We start from the raw sequence: 17,979 nt of genomic DNA, 5'->3' as shown, positions 1-17,979 counted from the left end.
GTGCAACCACGCCACGAGCTAGACGGGTCTGTAATGTGCTGGCAGCACCTATGGAGCATACAGCATTGCTTTCCAACCCATGCTGGGAGATCCAGAAGGTATTTTTCTCTGTGTAGCCCCAGTTTCCTGCATTTTTGCTTCAGCTGGTCAGAAGCAAGGTAATATTTAGCCCCAACATTTACCTTTAAAATCACTTTAAATAAGAGAAGTGGGGCAGCAGTTCATAGCAGTATAACTGATGCTTGCAGGCAAGGCTGTGCCGCAGGGAAAGGAGCCTTTTCCCAGCCTTGCCCCTGCACGGCTGGCTCGGTCATGGATGGGTTTGCAAGCAGCAAAATGAGCTTTGCTGGGATGTCTGTCCGCACATCCATGCTGGAGGCGGCCGGCTGCAGGGAGGCTCAGGAGCAGGGGTGTAGGAGCGAGTGCTCCTCAGCCTCTCCAGCTCAAAGTCTCGCCACCCAGCGCTGACACCTCCACCAGCCGGGGCTGCAGACCGTGCTCTGGGGTCAGTAACTTCTGCGGGCTGGGATGGGGAGATGGGGTAACTTGTCCCCATCTCCTCCGTGGCATGTGTTGGGTTCCCCTCCTTCCTTGGCTCTTTGTTGACACGAGCCTGTGACAGGTTGGAGTCTCCTCGTTCTCCCCAGTGCTGTTTCAGGTTTGTCCCCTTGGATGTGGCTGCCGTGTGCCTCTAAAGCTGTGCTCGTCCTGGGCAGGGGAACCTGCCATGTCGGCAGCGTTAGAGCAGGCAGTGAGCGAGCCTGGCGGTGCACCAAGCACTGAAATCTCGCAGCTTCGGAGGGCAGAGACCTCTCGGGCTGCCCAGTCCACGGGGCTGGCATTCGTCACCCAGCCCTCTGGGTATCTCCAGCTTCAAAGGAGGGTTTGGGGGTGGTTTTACCCCACAGGGTTGGGATGGCTCTTGCACAATTTTGCTGCCCCACTGCTGCAGGACACTACTGTGTCCCCTCCCAGGCTTCGTTTTGCTAAATGGAACAAGTCAAATTCTTCTCATCCTCTCTTCTGCCAGGGACGGGGTGCCAGGAGCACCCATGGATGTCACTCGTGCCTCATGCTATGCCACGGTGACGTTTCCTGCACTTTGCAGAGGCTGGCCCCACTTCCTTGTACCGTTGGCTACGAGTGCAATACGAGCCGTGCCACACTGGAGCTCTGATGCAAGGCAGAGTCAACCATGGGCATGGGAAGGGGGTTAAGATGAGCGGGTGGTTGGGTTGGCTTGCTTGGACCAGGTCTCTGTGCGTGATGTTGGTTAGCCCTGTGCATTGATATTGTACATGGGTTGAAGTGGTTAGTGCTCAGTGTGCAGGTTTCACCCCCAAAGGGCAGCAACCCCAAATGCTGTGCTGGTGAAGTAGGGCCGTGGCAGCACAGCCACTCGCCCACTGTGCTGGAGGGAGGCTGGCGGCGGCTGCCTTCGGGCGTCCATGCCGGAGCAGGGCTGGCTGAGTCACTCCCAGCACCTTTCATCAGCAGCGAGCTCAGTGCGCCGGGTGAGTCAGCCCTTTCCAACCATTTAAAATGGGTTGGAGGAATCACACCCCACGAGTGCCTGTTCCTCCCCCCCGATGATGAAGGGACTCCAGATGAGAGCCTTGGCCGGAGACGTCTGCGGTGGGAACTCAGCTGGGCTGGGTCCAGGCCTGAGGTGCTTCACTGGTGTTACGAGGAATTAAACTTGAATCTCCCGGATCCCCAGCTAGGGCTTAGCCACAAAACCATTTCTCAGCCAGCTCTTGATTGCTCTCTGCACCTTGCTGAATCGCTCTGTGTCTGGAGGCGTTTTAGACTTGGGGAGGAGCAGAGCATCCGTCGCATCCTGGATGCCAGGGGAAACGGTGATGCTTCAAATACCGCTGGCCTCTAAGCACACTGAGGGGCTGAAACCTGGCCTGAGGCTTCTTGTTTTCCCGTTCACTTGTTAACGTTTGCAATTAGGACACTTTTAATTTTTGCTGCAGAAGATCCCACTGTGCAGTTAAATTGGTGTGACTGGAAACAAGGAGGTGGAAGGATGGGATATTAGGGATGTTGAGCTGCTTTCTGCAAAGCAATAGGTAGAAAACCAGCCCCCGTGTGTCTGCTGGAGCATGCCAGCGGGGTGGGAGCTGAGGTTTGCCGCTGCAGAGCTCTGAGGGCAGCCAGAGGCTTGTGGTCCCCATATGGCCCTTGCTGATGCTGCACCATCCCCGTCTCATCTGCTGCACTCCAGCTGTGGGCCAGGTAGGGGTTGCACTGCACAGTGCCGTAAAACCGCTTTAGAAGACCCTATAGGGGAAAATTAGTTATTTTAGGGGTGGTTTGTACCCAGCTGGATTCAAATTGCCCTCCTCGTGACGGTGCTGTGATGTGGACCGTACTGGGCTGGGCTGGGCTGGGCTGACTGCCTTCCACTGGTGTGAATCTGGCTCAACTTGAAGATCATCCTGGGGTCCTTTTCGAATTTATCCTAGCTGCGTGTATATATATGCCTTGTTCCTAATTTACACTGTGTAAATTATAATTTACACATATACATATGTGTATGCATATTGAATAGGGCCACGGACCCTGAGGTTCATGTGCACCTCTGGTTACAAAGGGAATCATGAGCTGCAGCGGTGGTGCACAGCTTGCTTTACCTGCCACAGGGGTAAACTTAAATCTCCCAAAATCTCCCAATGCATTGATAACACCTATCTGCAGAAAAAATATGTGGATATTCAAATCCCGCTTTGTTCTTCCTGCAAATGAGGAACCTCTGTTCCCTGGGAAGAGCAGAGCATCTCCATAGCAGTGGTCCACCTGGGTCAGAGTCCAGTTCCAGGGAAAGGACAGTGCCAGATGCTCCAGGGAGAAGGGCCAGATACCGTGGGGCACTCCCCAGAGAAGCCCCCCTCCCAAATTTCCCTAGGTCAAGGTTGACTTTGACCTGAAGTGGGAGAGTTGAAAACCCTTCCCAAGGCTCCTAGGTAATATATACAGTACTTTCTAGACCAGAGATCCTTTTCACCCATACCACATTTAGGAAGAACATTTCAAGAGCACTCCTGGCTTCCTTCGCATTGCCCATCGTTTGCTCTGCTGACGCTGCTGAGTGGATTTAGGTGAGCGTGAAGTGCTTTTGAACATCCCCCCTGAGCCAACAGGGATGTGGTGCTGGCTCAGAAGGGTTTTCCTTCCTCCTGAAGGACCAGCGTTGTGGAGGAGTGCGTTTTCCAGTGCTGTTCGTTAGATCATTTACTGCCAAAGCACCGTGGTTGATCTTGTTTTAAGAAAGAGAGAGACAGAAAGCAAATGCATCCTGAGAATGCAAAGTAATCTCATTTGGATGCTGAACACCTTGTGTAAATTCCCGAGCATGTGAAGTTAACTGTAGACGCAAGTTTGGGAAAGCGCCCAGTTTGCAGGGGAGAAAAGCTTTGGGCAGAATAAATATTTACCAAATCAACTGACTTTTTTCCTTTCTCCCTATTTGCATTACCTCCATGAGTAACCACATTGTAATGATGCTTTATGCACTGCTCTCTGCCGCAAAGGGATGGAGTTGACCAGGTTTTGGGCTTAAAACCCCTCTTGCTTTCAGGAGCTCTCTGCTGCGGTTACATCCATCAGTGTCTAGCAGGAGGGCTGATACCGGGGGAGCGTTTGGGAGCAGGGCTTGGTTGCAGAGAAACCCACAGACTGTGGCTTTCCCTTGCAGCCATGGACGTTGTGCCGCTGCTGGGGCTGTGGGTGCGGTGTCCCCAGGGACCCCTCCACAGCCCTTGCCTGGCATCGCAGCGGGCTGCGGTGTTTCTCCCTCCTGCCAGGATCAGTCCTACGCACACCGCTGGGTTTTAAGCTTTCCCTTTGGTTGCTCCATGACCACCTCTCTTGTCTGCCTTTCCCTTCCAGGTCCGAGAAGTGTAGTGTTTCTGAAAGCTGTGAACCAGGTGAGGAATAATTCGTTTTCTCTTGCAAAATAGTGATATTGGCGGGGAGCACTAGAGAAAGCTGCCTGCAGAGTAACTTGGACGTGTGGCACCAGTCACCTGGTTGCCCCACGGAGCAGTTCTCTCAGGATTTTGTCCCCGTTTGATAGATGCAGGGTCTTACCCTGTGACCCTCCAGTTGAGTCCCAAAAGCACATAAACTGAAATAACAAGACTTAAGCTTATGCTTAAATGCGATGCTAAGGGAATTCTTCAGTCTCGGAGTTCCCTTCTCCCTAAAAGTCGCCACGATTGGGTCACCAAGAAATCAGCAGTGTCGGTGCTCTGAGCACCGCAAATGAGAAGGAAATGCTTTTCCCCAGGTTTTCCCCAGGTTTAGGTGCTTGGACCCATTGAATCACCACCGAATAGGTGAAGCCCCGCTGTCCTGCCTGCCCAAGCTGCAAGCTGTGACTCAGCCCCTTGCAGTGAATCAGTCCCACCCTAAATGAGGAAATTTATCTGGAGATAAGAGGCAGCTGGGCTGAGCACCACATGCAGCATCCTCCCCGGGGCAGCCTCTGTGGGATGGCCAGGCCGGCGCAGGGGTTCAAACCACGCTGAATTTTGCCAGGGTTCAGCTGGTCGTGCCCTGGTGGGATGCAGCTGCGATCGGCCCTCCCAGAGCACGGGTCTGCAGGAGGCCTTGTCCCAAACATGAGTTTGGGAGCATTAAAGATGCCAGGAGTGCCCACTGGAGACAGCTCCTCCTGCATCCCCACCAACACTCGTTGGCGACCCAGTTTGGTTTAAGTGAAGAAAGCCAGGAAACAAGCACGTAACGAGGGCCAGCGGCTGGTTCAAGGGCACTGGCAGCTCCTGCCAGCGGAGCATGCAGATGCCATGCCCGCGGACATCCTTTGGGTACCTCCATGCCATGGGCTTGATGCTTATTGGCCACTTGGCTGAAGCCTCGTTGCTGCGGGATGCTCAGCTGGCGCTGAAGTCGCGGCCGGCCGTGGTTTCCCTGCCTGCATTGGTGGGCAAACATGGCATTGCTGGTTCCTGTTGGCGATTGCCTTTCGTTGCCTTTCCCCGGTAGGTACCTCAGGAGAGCTGGGTGGGATCAGGCAGATCAAAATCGAGCCGGACGAGCTGGACATCATCCAGATCACCGTGCCAGGTAGGCGCTGGGGTACCGGCTGCGTGCAGCGGCCTCTGCGCAGGCAGGGCTGCTGCGTGGCAGCTCGGCGTGTTGCTTTGAGAAGAGGCGGTTGTGGGGTATCTCCCAGCACAGAAGGTCCCCTGTGCCCTTGCACTGGTCTTTCTTCACCAAAGGTCATTTTAAGGGTCGTATTGGGAATCAGTGGGTTTCCTGGGGCTAGTGCAGGGTGTTTTAGGGCTTGCTCTTGTTTCTCTCTCTCTCCTTCATCGCTTTTCCATGTTGCCTTTCCCCTGGAGAAAGCGAGCCTGTTTTGCTGCTTTCCTTCACACGCGGGCTTGGAGGATCCCAGGTATCGAGCGCGGGATGCTTTTGATGAGGCCCTTAATTTAGAAGAACAGCCTGGTTATGAAGAGTTTGTGAGAACAGGTTTAATATTACGCACGTGCTGAAAACGTGTTGGAATCAGTGGCACTGATGCATTTCCCCACGTTTCTGCCCCGAGAGGTCGGTGGTGATGGAGACGAGCAGTTGGGTGCTTGAGGGGCAGCTGGGAGAGTCGTTTTCCAGTTACCTGACCTGGACAGCGCAGCAAATGGTAGGATGATCCTCTGGGTTTAATGAGTGGATAGTTAGCGCTTTGCATTTTCAGTGTGCTTTACAAACATTAATTAATAATCTCACCAGAATGAGGGCAGCAACAGGACTCCCAATGTGCCCGAGGGTGAGCGATGCAGAGGACAGCAGTGATGCCCGGCCCCACCGCGCCGGTGTGATCTCTGTTGCACCCAACAGTCCCCTTAATACAGTGATATCTATGGATTCACTCTAGGATTATCGTAGAATGGACTTAACGCACGGTTAATATAGGGGAAGCAGAAGGAACAAGGTATAGTGGTAGATCAAACATTTTAATTTTCAACTTGGCAGCTAATGGAAGAGAAGAAAGCTAATACGTGGCGAGCTGACGGTGCATGCGAAGAGGAGGAGGAGGTGTTATCGCTTCTTGGGTGCCGGGTGGATCACACTTCAAGTCCAGAGTCCCCCTTTTCTTACCTTATTTGAAGATCGAGTTCAGTCAGAAGGAGTACAGCTGAGGGCAAGGAGGAGGATTAGTAGAAAAGAGGTGTTCACCCACAGGGAGAAATTGATGAAATTTGGATTATTTATCCTGAGGTGATGATTAAGAAGTGACCTGATTGAAGTATTTAAACTAGCTGAATGTTTATTTAAAGCTAAATTTGGATAGCTCTTTGAGGGCGTTGGAGAGCCCAGCGTTAGGGGAGACAGGTTTAAATGAAGAGGTCATACAGATTACGTAAGGGAGACCCAAGGAGGTGTGATTTTGTGGAGGAAGGCAGCATTAGTGGAATGGTTTTCCCACAGCGGAGTAGCTAAGTCAAGCAGCATTAACTTTTTAAGCCAAAATTGAGTGTCTAGATGGAATTAAGCCAAGTAAATAATTTTGAACTATTTTTGCTCTTCGCCTTCTGTGGAGGTTAGGAAGAAACTTCGGCTCTCTTCCCTCGGGCTGAGAGGTCGGGTGTGTTTCAGGGACGAGCTCCGGGTGGTCCCGGGGAGGAAGAAGGCAGATGCACCCCCAGAGCAGCTCCTGGTGCAGGGCTGTGGTGTGCGGGGCTCCCAGGACCAGAGGGCCCTTTGCTCAGCCCTTGCTGATGGGCCAGGACCCTCTGAACCCTGATTTGGGGACAGTGCCCCCCGGCATCGAAACAAAAGCTGCCCGTGGGGTTTTGTCCGCAGACCGATCGCCCGGTTCGGATGAGATGCACGACCCGGTGCCCACGCACATGGCCTCGGAGGAGTCGAACTACGTCCTAGAAACGGTAGCAGGTACCAGAAATGAAGCATCCAGGAGACTGCGCGGGGACACGGGAGTTTGTGTGTGCGTCAGAAATGAGTAAATACCATTTATGAGCCAAGGTGATTGAGTCGGCACCCGCTTCCAGAGTCGTGGCCTCAATCAGGCCAGCTGGGAGCTCTGATAGACAAACTGGTGGCTTTTCCAGCACCGCCGCTCCTTCCCAGTCTCTCTCCAGTCCCAACTCGCTGCAAACCCCGGCTCCTCTGCCTGGCTCACGACTGGGATTTACCTGAGGGATTTGTGCCGCCGCTGCGGCTGCCCTCGCTCATGCCGAGTGCTGGGTCTTGCCTCTCCCAGGACGCCCACGCCGAAGGGCGGGCAGACCTCTTGGATGTAGGCGATGGGTTTGTTCTGCTTATGCAGCTCCTGGCATGATGCTGCCAGCCCGAGCCTGTGCTGGGGATGCGTGCTCAGGGCAAAGTGAGGGGAGGGGGCAGTTGGGTGACTGCAGGGGACCCGGAGACCTCCTGCTCATATCTGGTCCAGTTTTGCTGACACTGGCCATCACTAACCCTCCTCTTCCTCAGCAGGGACAGAGAAGGGGTCCAGCGAGGAGTCGCGACATGAGGAAAAGCAGATGGAGGGATCAGGTGAGTGTGGGATGAACCCTGAGCATCGCCTGATCGTTGCAAGTTTTTGGAGGGATGGATGAACACAGATGTATTTTGGGTTGGGTTTCCGGGGCTTCCTACCTTATCAGCAAAGCGTTCAGCCTCCAAAGAGCTCAGTGTGGAAGGACACTGCCGTGTTCTCGGGCTCTGTCCTCCCCTCTCTTGCCTGGATTTACTTTTTTCCCTGTCTTTTTCCTCCTTGCTGCTAGCACAGCTCTGTGGCAGGTGCATCGCTGCCCTTCCTCGCTCGGGGACGAGCTTGGAGGCAGCTGCCGGAGGACCGGCACCGATCTGGGAGGCATGAAGAGCGCGCGGCCGGCTCTGCCGGAGGTCAGGGGCTGCTCGCCTGCGTTGTGCGTTGCTTGCCCCAGAGGCAGCTGATTTCTCAGAGCATTTCTCTCTTTTTCTTTTTTTTCTTTTTTTCTTTTTTTTTTTTTTTTTGCAGATGGTATAGGGGATGTTTTAAGTCATTTGAGGAAACAAGTTGAAATTTTGTTCAACACAAGATACGGTAAGACGGTCATTAACACATGTTCATTATGCCGAGTGCCGGCCTCTGCCATGGGGAGCTCCTAATTGCTCAGAAATGTCACCTACCATTTCCAAACCAGCGGCTGAGTAAAGGTGCAATCTAATTTGTTCATTTGCTGTCTGCTGAGTTTACAAATGCATTTGAAATCTCCCCGGGCCTTGTTATTGCAGCTCTTCCCCTTGGTTTCCTCGATGCCTTTTTGCTGGCTGCAGCCCAGGAATTGCTGCCGTGACCTTCAGCCTTTCTCACGCGGAGGGAAGGACCAAAGTGTTTCCCCCCATCACTTGTTCGAAATATCAGAGAGGTTTTTCCACCCGAGGTGGTCATGGTGTGGCCCAGGAAGGCTGGCAGGACCCCAGCACCAGGGGCTGGCACTCGGCATGCTCTGCTCACCCCTTTTTAGAAAGGTTATTTAACCCAGAAAAAATACAAGTGAGGTCACACGTGCATTTTGAGAGCCGGCAGAAGGTTTTTTGCCCCTGGCAGGACCAGGAGACACGGCTCTGCCCAGCGGTCCCCGAAAGCCAGGGACAGAGCTGAGCTGCGGCCCCTGGGCCGGGAGAGCCCATCGTCACCGGGGGAAAGGAGAAGGGCCGGGATGCTCTCGGGCAGGGTTAGGCTCTGGGGATGCAGCTGCTTTGACCCGACGTGGAGGTCCAGCAAACTAACGCGAATTGGTCCCCACGCAGCGAAAGCCATAGGAATATCTGAGCCGGTCAAAGTTCCCTACTCCAAGTTCCTGATGTATCCCGAGGACCTGTTCGTTGTGGGCTTGCCGGAGGGCATCCTGCTGCGGCGCCCCAACTGCTTCGGGATTGCGAAGCTGAAGAAGATCCTGCAAGCGAGCAACAACATCCAGTTTGTCATTAAAAGGTAAGGCAGGTGGAGTGGCCGTCCCTTGGGGAGGATGTTCCTGCTCGGAGCTCCTGCTGCTGTGCAGTGTCCTGGGGAAGATCCATCACTTGGTCGCCTTCAATAAATTTGCTTGATTAGAAGCAAACCAGGGGCTGTTGCTTTATCAGAGCCATGCCCGAGAGGCAGCGGTGGTGGTGTCATCTCTCCCTCGATGTCTTTTGGGGTTTTAACCCACTTCTGCAAAGGTTTGGCCACAGCAGCAAGGAGCACCCAAGGGTGGGTGGGAGGAGCCAGAGCCTTTAACCTTCAGGGTGCTCGGGCATGGGGCAAGAAATGGGGCTGGGAGCCCTGGAGGGTTTTCTTGCGGGAAGCGGCTCCGGCCAAGGTCCAGATGTGCACATCTGTGCCTCAGCGGGATGCTGCGGGCATCAGGGAAGATGCTGTCGTTGCACAGGGGCGTAGGGTGTGTCACAGGAGCTGGGGGGGCTGTGAGAAGCCACGACCGATGTAACGCAACAGCATTGCCCTGAAAGAGGGAACGGATCTGGCAGAGATGGATTGAAAAATGTCTTTAGGTATTTTGGGGGGGTCCTCACCCAAATGCTGACTCTGCGTCCCTCTCAGAGGAGAGAGCTGGTGCAACCAACACGGTGGGCGGCTGAAACAGAAAATAAATGTTGGGAGCGCAGAGATTTTGTGGCATCGGACCAGCAGCTCCCAGGCCAACCTGACTGCGTTTTGGGGGTTCTCCTGTCCCCATCCCAGACCCCTTTCTCTGTAGCGCAGCTCATAACGAGCCCTGCTGTCGCCTCACTGTGTGATTTTAGCATTAGATACCCAAGTGACAATTTTGGGGGCCAATTGTATGTTGAAAGGAGCGGTGCACGGCTTCTCCCATCCCCGAGAAACGTGCAGGACCGTGTTTCCCAGATGTCTGTAACAGCTGATTTAAGCTGCTCAGCCATCTCCAGCTTAATCTCATCCTAAGGAGCATCACATTGGCTCACTAAAGAGTCTGTCAGCATGAAAATTACTTCCGAAGTTCCCCTGCTGCATTGCAGCTGCATTAGCCAGACACGGTTAGTGGTTTGGGGCTGTAGGAGCGTTGTCCTAGGGGATGTTGGAGCAGCGGGGTGTCGCTGGCCGGGGAGCTCGCTCATGTGCCCTCTGCTTCTCGCTGTTTTCCAGACCGGAGCTGCTGGCGGAGGGCGTAAAGGAGCCAGCGTCGGACAGCCCGGCAGCCAAAGGTAGGCTGCGAGACGCCCGGCAGCCGGGCCGTTAAGGACTAGGTAGGAGAGGAGTGAGAGCGTTTTCCTACAGCACGTCTCTTGCCTTCCCTCCCCACCTTGTTTTTTGGTTGGAAACCCCCTCCTGTGCGTCCCCCTTGGCGGCACCGCAAACCCTAATTCCTCTTACGTCCCCTGTCTCAGCCGCCAGCGAGAGGGACTCGAGCGAGGCGCTGCTGGAGGACGCTGTGAAGAGACAGGGCTTTCAAGGTGAGGGCCTGGAGGCATCTGGGGGAGGTTTGAGGCAGAGTCCCTGGCCTGTTGCAGGGGCTGCGTAGAGCAAACAGATGTGGGAAGGGAGCGGCTGCGGGGTGTCAGGGCTCGGTGGGTTGGCGGAGGAGCAAGGCAAGGCAAGGATGGGAGGGAGGAGAGGAGAGGAGAGGAGGAGGTGAGGTGAGAGAATGGGAAGGACAGACAACCAGAAGACAAGACGCACAGCCGCGGCGGGCAGTCCCGTAGGTCCAAGAGCCTCGAAGCGCTCTGGATGGTGCCCTAATTAACCAGCTTTGCTTATCTCGCCGTCTGACCTTGCGGGATGCATAATTACGTCTTCCAAGCCTCAGAGTTGGCCTTTTCTGGGGCTTTTTCCACCCAGGCGATGTTTGCATAAACACCGCTCCCATCTGGCACATAGTGGCAGCCGGCACGGCAGCTCCGTCAGGGAAAGGAGCGATGGTGAGAAGCCTGTGGGCTGGGGGGGGCAAGTGCTGCCCTGCTTCAGCATCCCTTTTCCTCGGGCCACAGGGGCCTGCGAGGGTTTGCAGAGAGGGATGGAGGCTTTTCAAAGGCTTTGGCTTTTCAGAGAGGCTTTGGAGCGCGTTTTATTTTAACGCCGGTAATTATCACAACTGAATCTTCGATTTCATGCGGCTTTTATTCTTAGCAAACAGGCGGGGGAAAAAAAACATATTTCTGTTTAGATTATTTTTAAGGACTTTGAATGGCCCACTCCAGAGATTAGCTAATTGCAAGATAAGGACTTTCCTATAATTAGAAAATGGCATTACTTAAAAGTCACAGAGTGCCTTTTAATTTACCAGCAGAAGTCCATAATTGTTTCTTTATTTTACAGAAAATTATGATGCCAGGCTTTCTAGAATAGACATCGCTAACACGCTGCGGGAACAAGTCCAGGACCTGTTCAATAAGAAATACGGTGAGAAACCAGGGTGGGAGTTGGTTTTATTCCCTCCTTATCCCCTCCTAATTTTTTGCTCCCTATCCCTCCCCTCTCCTCCCAACTCCCCCTTGCCAGGTGCTTTCTCTCGCCTCCCCCTTGAGCAGCTGGCACCTTGGAGGGCCAGGGAGGGAACAGTGGGTCTGGGAATTGGTGCTCTTTGCTGCAGGCGCTTGCTGCCTAGGCGGCTCCCACGCAGCACGGGGGAGCCCGTGATGGGGAGCGTGCTGCCTGCCCTTCCCGCTGCCTGCCCTTCCCGCTGCCTGCCCTTCCCGGCCACGTTTTGGTGGGTTTTTTTCTTTTAACCCCACCTCCATGAAGAACAAGGATAGTAAATTCATTAGCGGAGAATTGCGGAGCTGGGGGTGGCGGGAGGTTGGGAAAGGAATAAGGAGGGGCCGTAGCAAGCACTTGCAGGAGCGTTGGGGGACGAGTAGATGCCGCTCCTCCTGTCCCCAGGGCACCTACCCGGGCTCTGCAGGGCACTCCCATGGCCTGCCTGCCCCAGCGTCTGTTCTTTATCAAGCAAGGCAGGGAAATGCTGTTATCCTCATTTTCTAGGCAGCGGTAAGACTTGTGCAGGTTCCCGGGTACCCACAGGAGCAATTATTTGCAAGGAAATGTGTAGCCTCGGTCCTGCAGCCAGACCTCAGCGAGGGAACATGCCTATGGAGTTATCTCCAAATAATGTCCCGAAGCAAAGAGCAGCGGCTTTCTATCCCTCCCACCGCTCTGCTGCACACTCACGGCTGCCTTGGGACCCCTCCGCTCCCATCGTGGAGGTGGCCTGAAAATGTTGGTCCTTGATCTAACGCTTGACGTGGTGCCTCGAGCAGCCCGCTCGCGCTCTGCCGTGCTTTGGCGGGGTCAGGGATGGAGCTGGAGCCGCGGTAGAAATCGCATCCCTGGTGTCCCACTCGCTTACCGCTTGCTTACCACTCATTTCTCTCCCAGGTGAGGCCTTGGGGATTAAATACCCTGTGCAAGTGCCATACAAGCGGATCAAGAGCAATCCGGGGTCGGTGATTATAGAGGGGCTGCCCCCCGGGATCCCCTTCAGGAAGCCGTGCACCTTCGGCTCACAGAACCTGGAGAGGATATTGGCCGTTGCCGATAAAATCAAGTTCACCGTGACGAGGTACGTGGCGAGAGGTAGCAGCCACCCTGCCGAGCAGGAGGGGGAGAGGAGGGAGCTCACTTAAATGCACCCCCAGCTCTGCCAGCCCCATCGGGGCAGGGCTGTAAATACTATAAATGCCTCCAGCCCCCGAGACAGCTATTAAGTTGGCAGTTAACATTGCCAGAATGGTTTGGAGGGGACTGTAAAATAGAGACTCGTGCTCTTTTCTCCTGTCTGCTGCCTGGGGAGGCTGTGGGGAAGGCGCTGGCAGGAGAAAACGGTGCTCGGTGGTTGTGTGGGCAGAGAAATCCCAGCCCCTTTTCTAGGAGTCTTGAAATAGGAGAAACATTGCTTGGTTTATTGCTGGTGAAAGGCAGTGCTCAGGGTCCCGCAGCGCTTGCAGGGGCGCCGGGCACTAGCCACTTGCCAGGGGGTCCTGCGGGTTTTGCAGCCAAAGGGGATGGATGCAAGCGGGAGGGGAAAGGCACTTTATCACTGTAAGGTGAGACTGGGAAAAACAGAGGCTTTAAGTGTGGCTCCATCACCTCTCGCTGGGCCATGTTGCCCGTCTTCTTACTGACACAGTGCATGCTGCCCCAAGCAGGGCGTGTGTCCCCACAGGGACCCCATCCCCGCAGAGCTCCTGCCGGTCCCGCGCGAGTCGTGGCACAGCGTGCGAAGGACAGGCTGATCCCTGACCCTCCCTGGGCTGCGGGAGGATGCTCAGGCCAGGCGTGTTGCCTTCCCAGTGGCGTTTCATTTTATATCTCCTTGTTTCCTTCTTTTTTACAGGCCTTTTCAAGGACTTATCCCCAAACCCGGTAAGAGATGATGCCTTTTTGCCTGCGCAATGCATTGGCCAAGTGTTTAGTGGTGGTCAGGGGGTTGTAAGCTGTGGATGGCGCGCAATAATTTTATCAGCTGAAGGAAGGTTGCCCCTGACTTCACTTTCCTGGGCTTCCCACTTTGGTTTTGTTGTTGTTCGGTGCATTTGCTGAAGTTCCCCTGACCGAGACAGCTGGCCTCAGTGGCACCCGTTGGTGCTGCTGCTGTTGCCTTGAAATGACGGCATTTTTCAAGAGCTAATCTAGGGCAGGGATCTGCGTTGTTTTTAGGAAAGCACCTTTCTTCAGCTTTTTCTTAAAATAAATAAGCGTTGCAATGAGCTGGCAGGTTCAGTGGCGAGGGAGGATCATGGGAAGGGGGTGATTAACCGCAGGGTCCGCATCGGGCTGCAGCAGCACGGCAGTGAAAGCCCTCGCTGGCTCGTGAGCATCCTGCATGTGGAAACACTGGGGGAGACATGAGAGAGGGGAGGATGGGGTGTCCTGGGTGTGCTCCGTACCCAGTGGCAGAAATCACCATCCCGGAGCCGCGTTCTTCCCCGTGCATCGCTGCGGTAGCTCTGTCTCTCGCTTCTAGGCTGCCCAGAAAAGAGAGCTGCTGTCAGAAACGTGGGTAAAAACCTGTCTTGGTTTTAAATGTCTGTAATTACAACTGTTGGGAGAGCACAGATGGGTGCAAAAAACGTTGTCGTCTTTATTGATGGCTTCCCGTTCCCTTGGCCAGCCTCCACGGGGATGGCACAATTTGGGGAAGACAAATATGACAGAGAGGAAAACATTTATATGTCCTTACTAGAACAGCAAAAAGGTGTTAGACACCCGAGAGGACTCTAACAAATGACAAGCTGTCTGGGAAATTCTATCCAGGGCATGGTCCGAGTGTCGACCCTCTGCATCCCCGTGTATGGCCCAGCCAAGTCGCTGGGGAGGTCCCCCGAGACCTCTGCGGACTTTGGGTTTAGACTTCCTACCTGTTGGGCCTAAGCAGCAAGGTGCCAGCTCGTATCGGCTGGACCTTAAACGAGCCCTCGGTGAAATGCAGGTTTTGCAGAACTCTGGTTTTCCACGGAATTACATGATGTAACGCCGGAGTGAGCCGGGGATGTATATCTGCTCCTCCAGCCACATCTTGTCTTCCCGTTCCTCCGCCGTAATCGGTATAATTACGTTAAGAGACGCTGATCTGACACAAATCACACCATTAACAAAGGAGCACATCAGAAGGCAAATACTTCAACCTGCCAGCTGGCTTGGAAACGCAGCCTGATAAATAGAGATGTAGCGGAAATTGATTTTCTTTTCGATGCACAACTTTTTTCTTTTTTTTTTTTTTTTTCCCTTCCTTCTCCAGCTGAACGCTCCCACCACGGGCTGGCCCATGCTAGCACAAACCCAAAGGCATATTTTATTCCGTGTATTGTGGTACCCAAGTGGGCTCGGGAGGAGTCGCGGCATCCCTGCCGGGCTTGGGGCTCATGCCCTCTCCTCCCACGGGGGTTTTAAATAAGAGCAGTCGCAGATGAGGGGTTTTTCTTACTTGGCAACTCAATTTGTTATAGGCTATTTCATATATTTGCTAAATCTTCAGAGACGGTTCCAGGACTTATAATTATTTTCTAGTAGTCAGACTACCACCAGCATGTCTCCTTGAGAAAAAGGCTATTTGTATTTTGCCCCCCCAAAATCCCTGTTGACAGCAATTAACCTCTCGTCTGCTTTTCCACCCCATTACACTGAAGTGGATGGTGGCAACACAGTGGTACACGCGCTGCCTCGGCTTTGATCGCTTTTCATCTGCCTTAACAAAATTAATGATTTCCAACTAGCCATAGATCATTAAAAATTTAAATTTAAGAGTGTTCTTTTCACCTCAATCTTGTGTAGTAAAGTCCTGCCATGTAAAATGAAGAGCAGCAGCAGAAGTGCGTCCTTGGCGTTAAAACAAAATCAATGAAAATCACTTTTATTTCGTAGAGGAGCGTTAAAATGAAAGCAATAGTTACTCCCAAGCAGGATGGCATTGCAAGGGCGTCTAAAAGCTGGAAAGCCCAGGAGAGAGAACTGTAGAAATATAAGGGAGGTTGTGTTTTTTGTGGATCATTTTGGCCATGAAAAATATACATTTTAAGGGAAAAGGGAGGTTTAACATAAGCATTTTTTTTAATTATTATTTTGGAGTGATTTTAGTTGCCTTCAGGTTGAATTACGGCGTTTAATTTGCTTTAAACAAGTTGTGCCCCTCCTGCATTGTAAAGAGCATCCCAGATAACTGCAGGACCGCAGAGGACCGGCCTCCTTATCTCTCTCTTTTGGGGACACCCATTTTTTAAGTGTGACAGAAACAGATAAAAGGATTTCAATACAATCTGAGCGCCAAGCGTGCTTTTTCTCAAGATTATCTGTAATTTCTCTGTCGAGATGGTATCTTCCCCCCCTAATGGGTCGCAGTGGCGGGGGGTGAGGCTGCCGGCGCGGAGGCGGCTGGGGGGTGCGTGCCTGCAGGGAGGCTGTTAGCAGAAGGTGGTGGGGATGAGGCTGGTTTTTGGAAGGGTAAAGCCGGCGGCGCTCCCCAGTGCCCGGAGGAGGTCAGAGGCTGCAACCCCCTTCTGCAGTGCGGCTTTGCAGCCTTTCGGAGGTAGGATGATGGCCCCGAGGTCACCGGTGCCTCTGCCAGCACTTTACCCGCGTGGCTCCCCGGGGGCTGTAATCCAGGAGCACGGCCCTCCTGGTGTCCTGAGATTTTCCTTCTGATTTCCAATTTTTTTTTTTTTCTCCCCACCGCTGGTATCCGCTCTGCGAAATAGACCTTCAAAACCCCTTTTTCAAAGCAGAACGATCTCTCGGCATTAAAACAGAAGTGGCAGAGCAGGGGTAAAGCTCCAGCGCTACAAACACAGCACTTATCCTTTCTTTTCTTCTTTTCCTGAGGCAGAGAGATACAAAACAGGCTTAATTTGAGCCTTTGAAAAAAAAAAAAAAATAGCAAGCATAAGTAATCTAGCACATAAAAAAAAATTCTTTCTGTATGTTAATTTTTATGTGCTTTGATTGAAAATGTACACCAGCTCCATCTGTCCTATTCCCCAAACTCCCTACCACCCTGATAGATTATTTCCCATACTCCAATTAATAAAGTAGGGCAGGCAGTGTTCTTTAATTAAAAAAAAACGCACATCCAGGCATCCTTTTTATTTTACTGTATTTTTTTTTTTAATCACGAGAGCACAATCCTCCGCAAGACTCTGACGAGATGTGCCTTGCGTTGGAAACTCCCAGCAAGAAAAAAAGAAAAGAGGAAGGCACTTGCTGGGGCGGTGATGAGAGCTGAACGCACCTTGCTCCCTCACCAAGTTGCTTTTCGAGGTCCGTGCCCCTCTCCCTTCACCCCCCAGCCCCGACATTTAGCCCCCGCAGGAGCAGCCGGGTTATTTTTCCTTCTGATCCGCCTTGCTGTTATCCAGGGTGAATTATTTTTTAGTGTTCAGCTGGTTCGTGTTTTTAGTCTGAAGGTGGAAAATCAAGCAGGTAGTGTGAGTAGCTGTGGAGCTTCAAAGCCTGTTTTTAAGCACCTCCGCGATTCAAATCACCTTTTTCTTTGCCTATTATTTGTCTTCTTTTCCCTTTTGCCTGCGTGTGTGGCATCCTTGCACCGGCGGGAAGGCAGCGCCATCACCCAGCTCATCCCAGCCCTCGTGTTTGCTTTGGTCTTGCCTCCCTCCCGCTCCCCGCCAGCCTCATATCCTGACGTGTCCTTCGGAGACCCCCAAACCCCCTTTTTTCAGGGTGCTCATCGAGTTGGGTGCCGCTCCATCCCAGCTGTGGTCCAGCACTTAGGGATGCGCTCCGTACCACGTAGCGCAGCGGCTGTGAGCCTGGTGGGATGCCTCCCGTGGTTGAGGCTGAGCAGCACATGGGGGTTACCAGGACAAGAAATTTTAATTATCTTTCTTAATCAGTGTGATTTCAAAACAGCATCTTGAAATCTTCACCTGACACGCTGAAAATGCCTTTGAGTTGCTGCCAACCAAGTGAAACGCCGTGCTGCCCTTCCGAAACAGTTTCTGATTCGTAACGGAAAGATGCTGCTGCACGCTTCTCTTCCCGGCTGCCTGCCAGCGCTCCTGCCTGCCTGCAGCCTGCCTGCGCTCCTGCCCCTGCTCCTGCCTGCATTCCTCCTTGACGGGAGCTATGCCAGGATCTTGTTCCCTCTTGGCTTGGACTCTAGCTTGGCTTTCCCAGCTCCGGCGTGACCCATCTGCATCTCTTCCCCCTTCGCGTTGCGTATACGCCTGCACATTTTGTGTGGTGGGTGCTGCCCGCAGGGTGTCCGCACGGGCAGGGTGTCACCCAGCGATTCGGGGGACCAGGCGACGGGCAGCATCTCTTATTTTCCAGCTGGGTTCCGCTGCGTGGCAGCGGAGGGGGGGTCGGGGGCGCCCAGCCGCTTATGGCAGGATTTGTCCACCTGCAGCCCAGGCGGTGCAGGATCCGGCTCAGCTCCTCGGCTCACCGTGGTCTGCACCGAAATGTCGGCGTCTGCAGCTGCCCTGTGCAAAACCCGCCATTTCTGTTCCTTTGGTGCCGCTGAACTGAAG

General features: G+C 53.5%; 1 protein-coding gene across 1 annotated transcript in view; it reads left to right on the top strand.

The window, feature by feature from the left end:
• LOC103912899 (general transcription factor II-I repeat domain-containing protein 1-like) overlaps window positions 1–17,979 on the top strand; it is a 45,230-nt gene that overhangs the window by 17,989 nt on the left and 9,262 nt on the right. Inside the window, exons 11-21 of the mRNA XM_009319309.1 lie at window positions 3,898–3,935; window positions 5,017–5,097; window positions 6,838–6,927; window positions 7,489–7,548; window positions 8,015–8,080; window positions 8,791–8,974; window positions 10,145–10,203; window positions 10,387–10,452; window positions 11,315–11,398; window positions 12,374–12,557; window positions 13,332–13,360. Of these exons, the coding sequence (XP_009317584.1) occupies window positions 3,898–3,935; window positions 5,017–5,097; window positions 6,838–6,927; window positions 7,489–7,548; window positions 8,015–8,080; window positions 8,791–8,974; window positions 10,145–10,203; window positions 10,387–10,452; window positions 11,315–11,398; window positions 12,374–12,557; window positions 13,332–13,360 (941 nt within the window). The remainder of the gene's footprint in view (window positions 1–3,897; window positions 3,936–5,016; window positions 5,098–6,837; window positions 6,928–7,488; window positions 7,549–8,014; window positions 8,081–8,790; window positions 8,975–10,144; window positions 10,204–10,386; window positions 10,453–11,314; window positions 11,399–12,373; window positions 12,558–13,331; window positions 13,361–17,979) is intronic.

This window comes from Pygoscelis adeliae, unplaced genomic scaffold (assembly GCF_000699105.1).
Source record: "Pygoscelis adeliae isolate BGI_AS28 unplaced genomic scaffold, ASM69910v1 Scaffold282, whole genome shotgun sequence".
NCBI classification, from domain to species: Eukaryota; Metazoa; Chordata; class Aves; order Sphenisciformes; family Spheniscidae; genus Pygoscelis; species Pygoscelis adeliae.
This window is presented reverse-complemented; position numbering and strand designations above follow the sequence as displayed.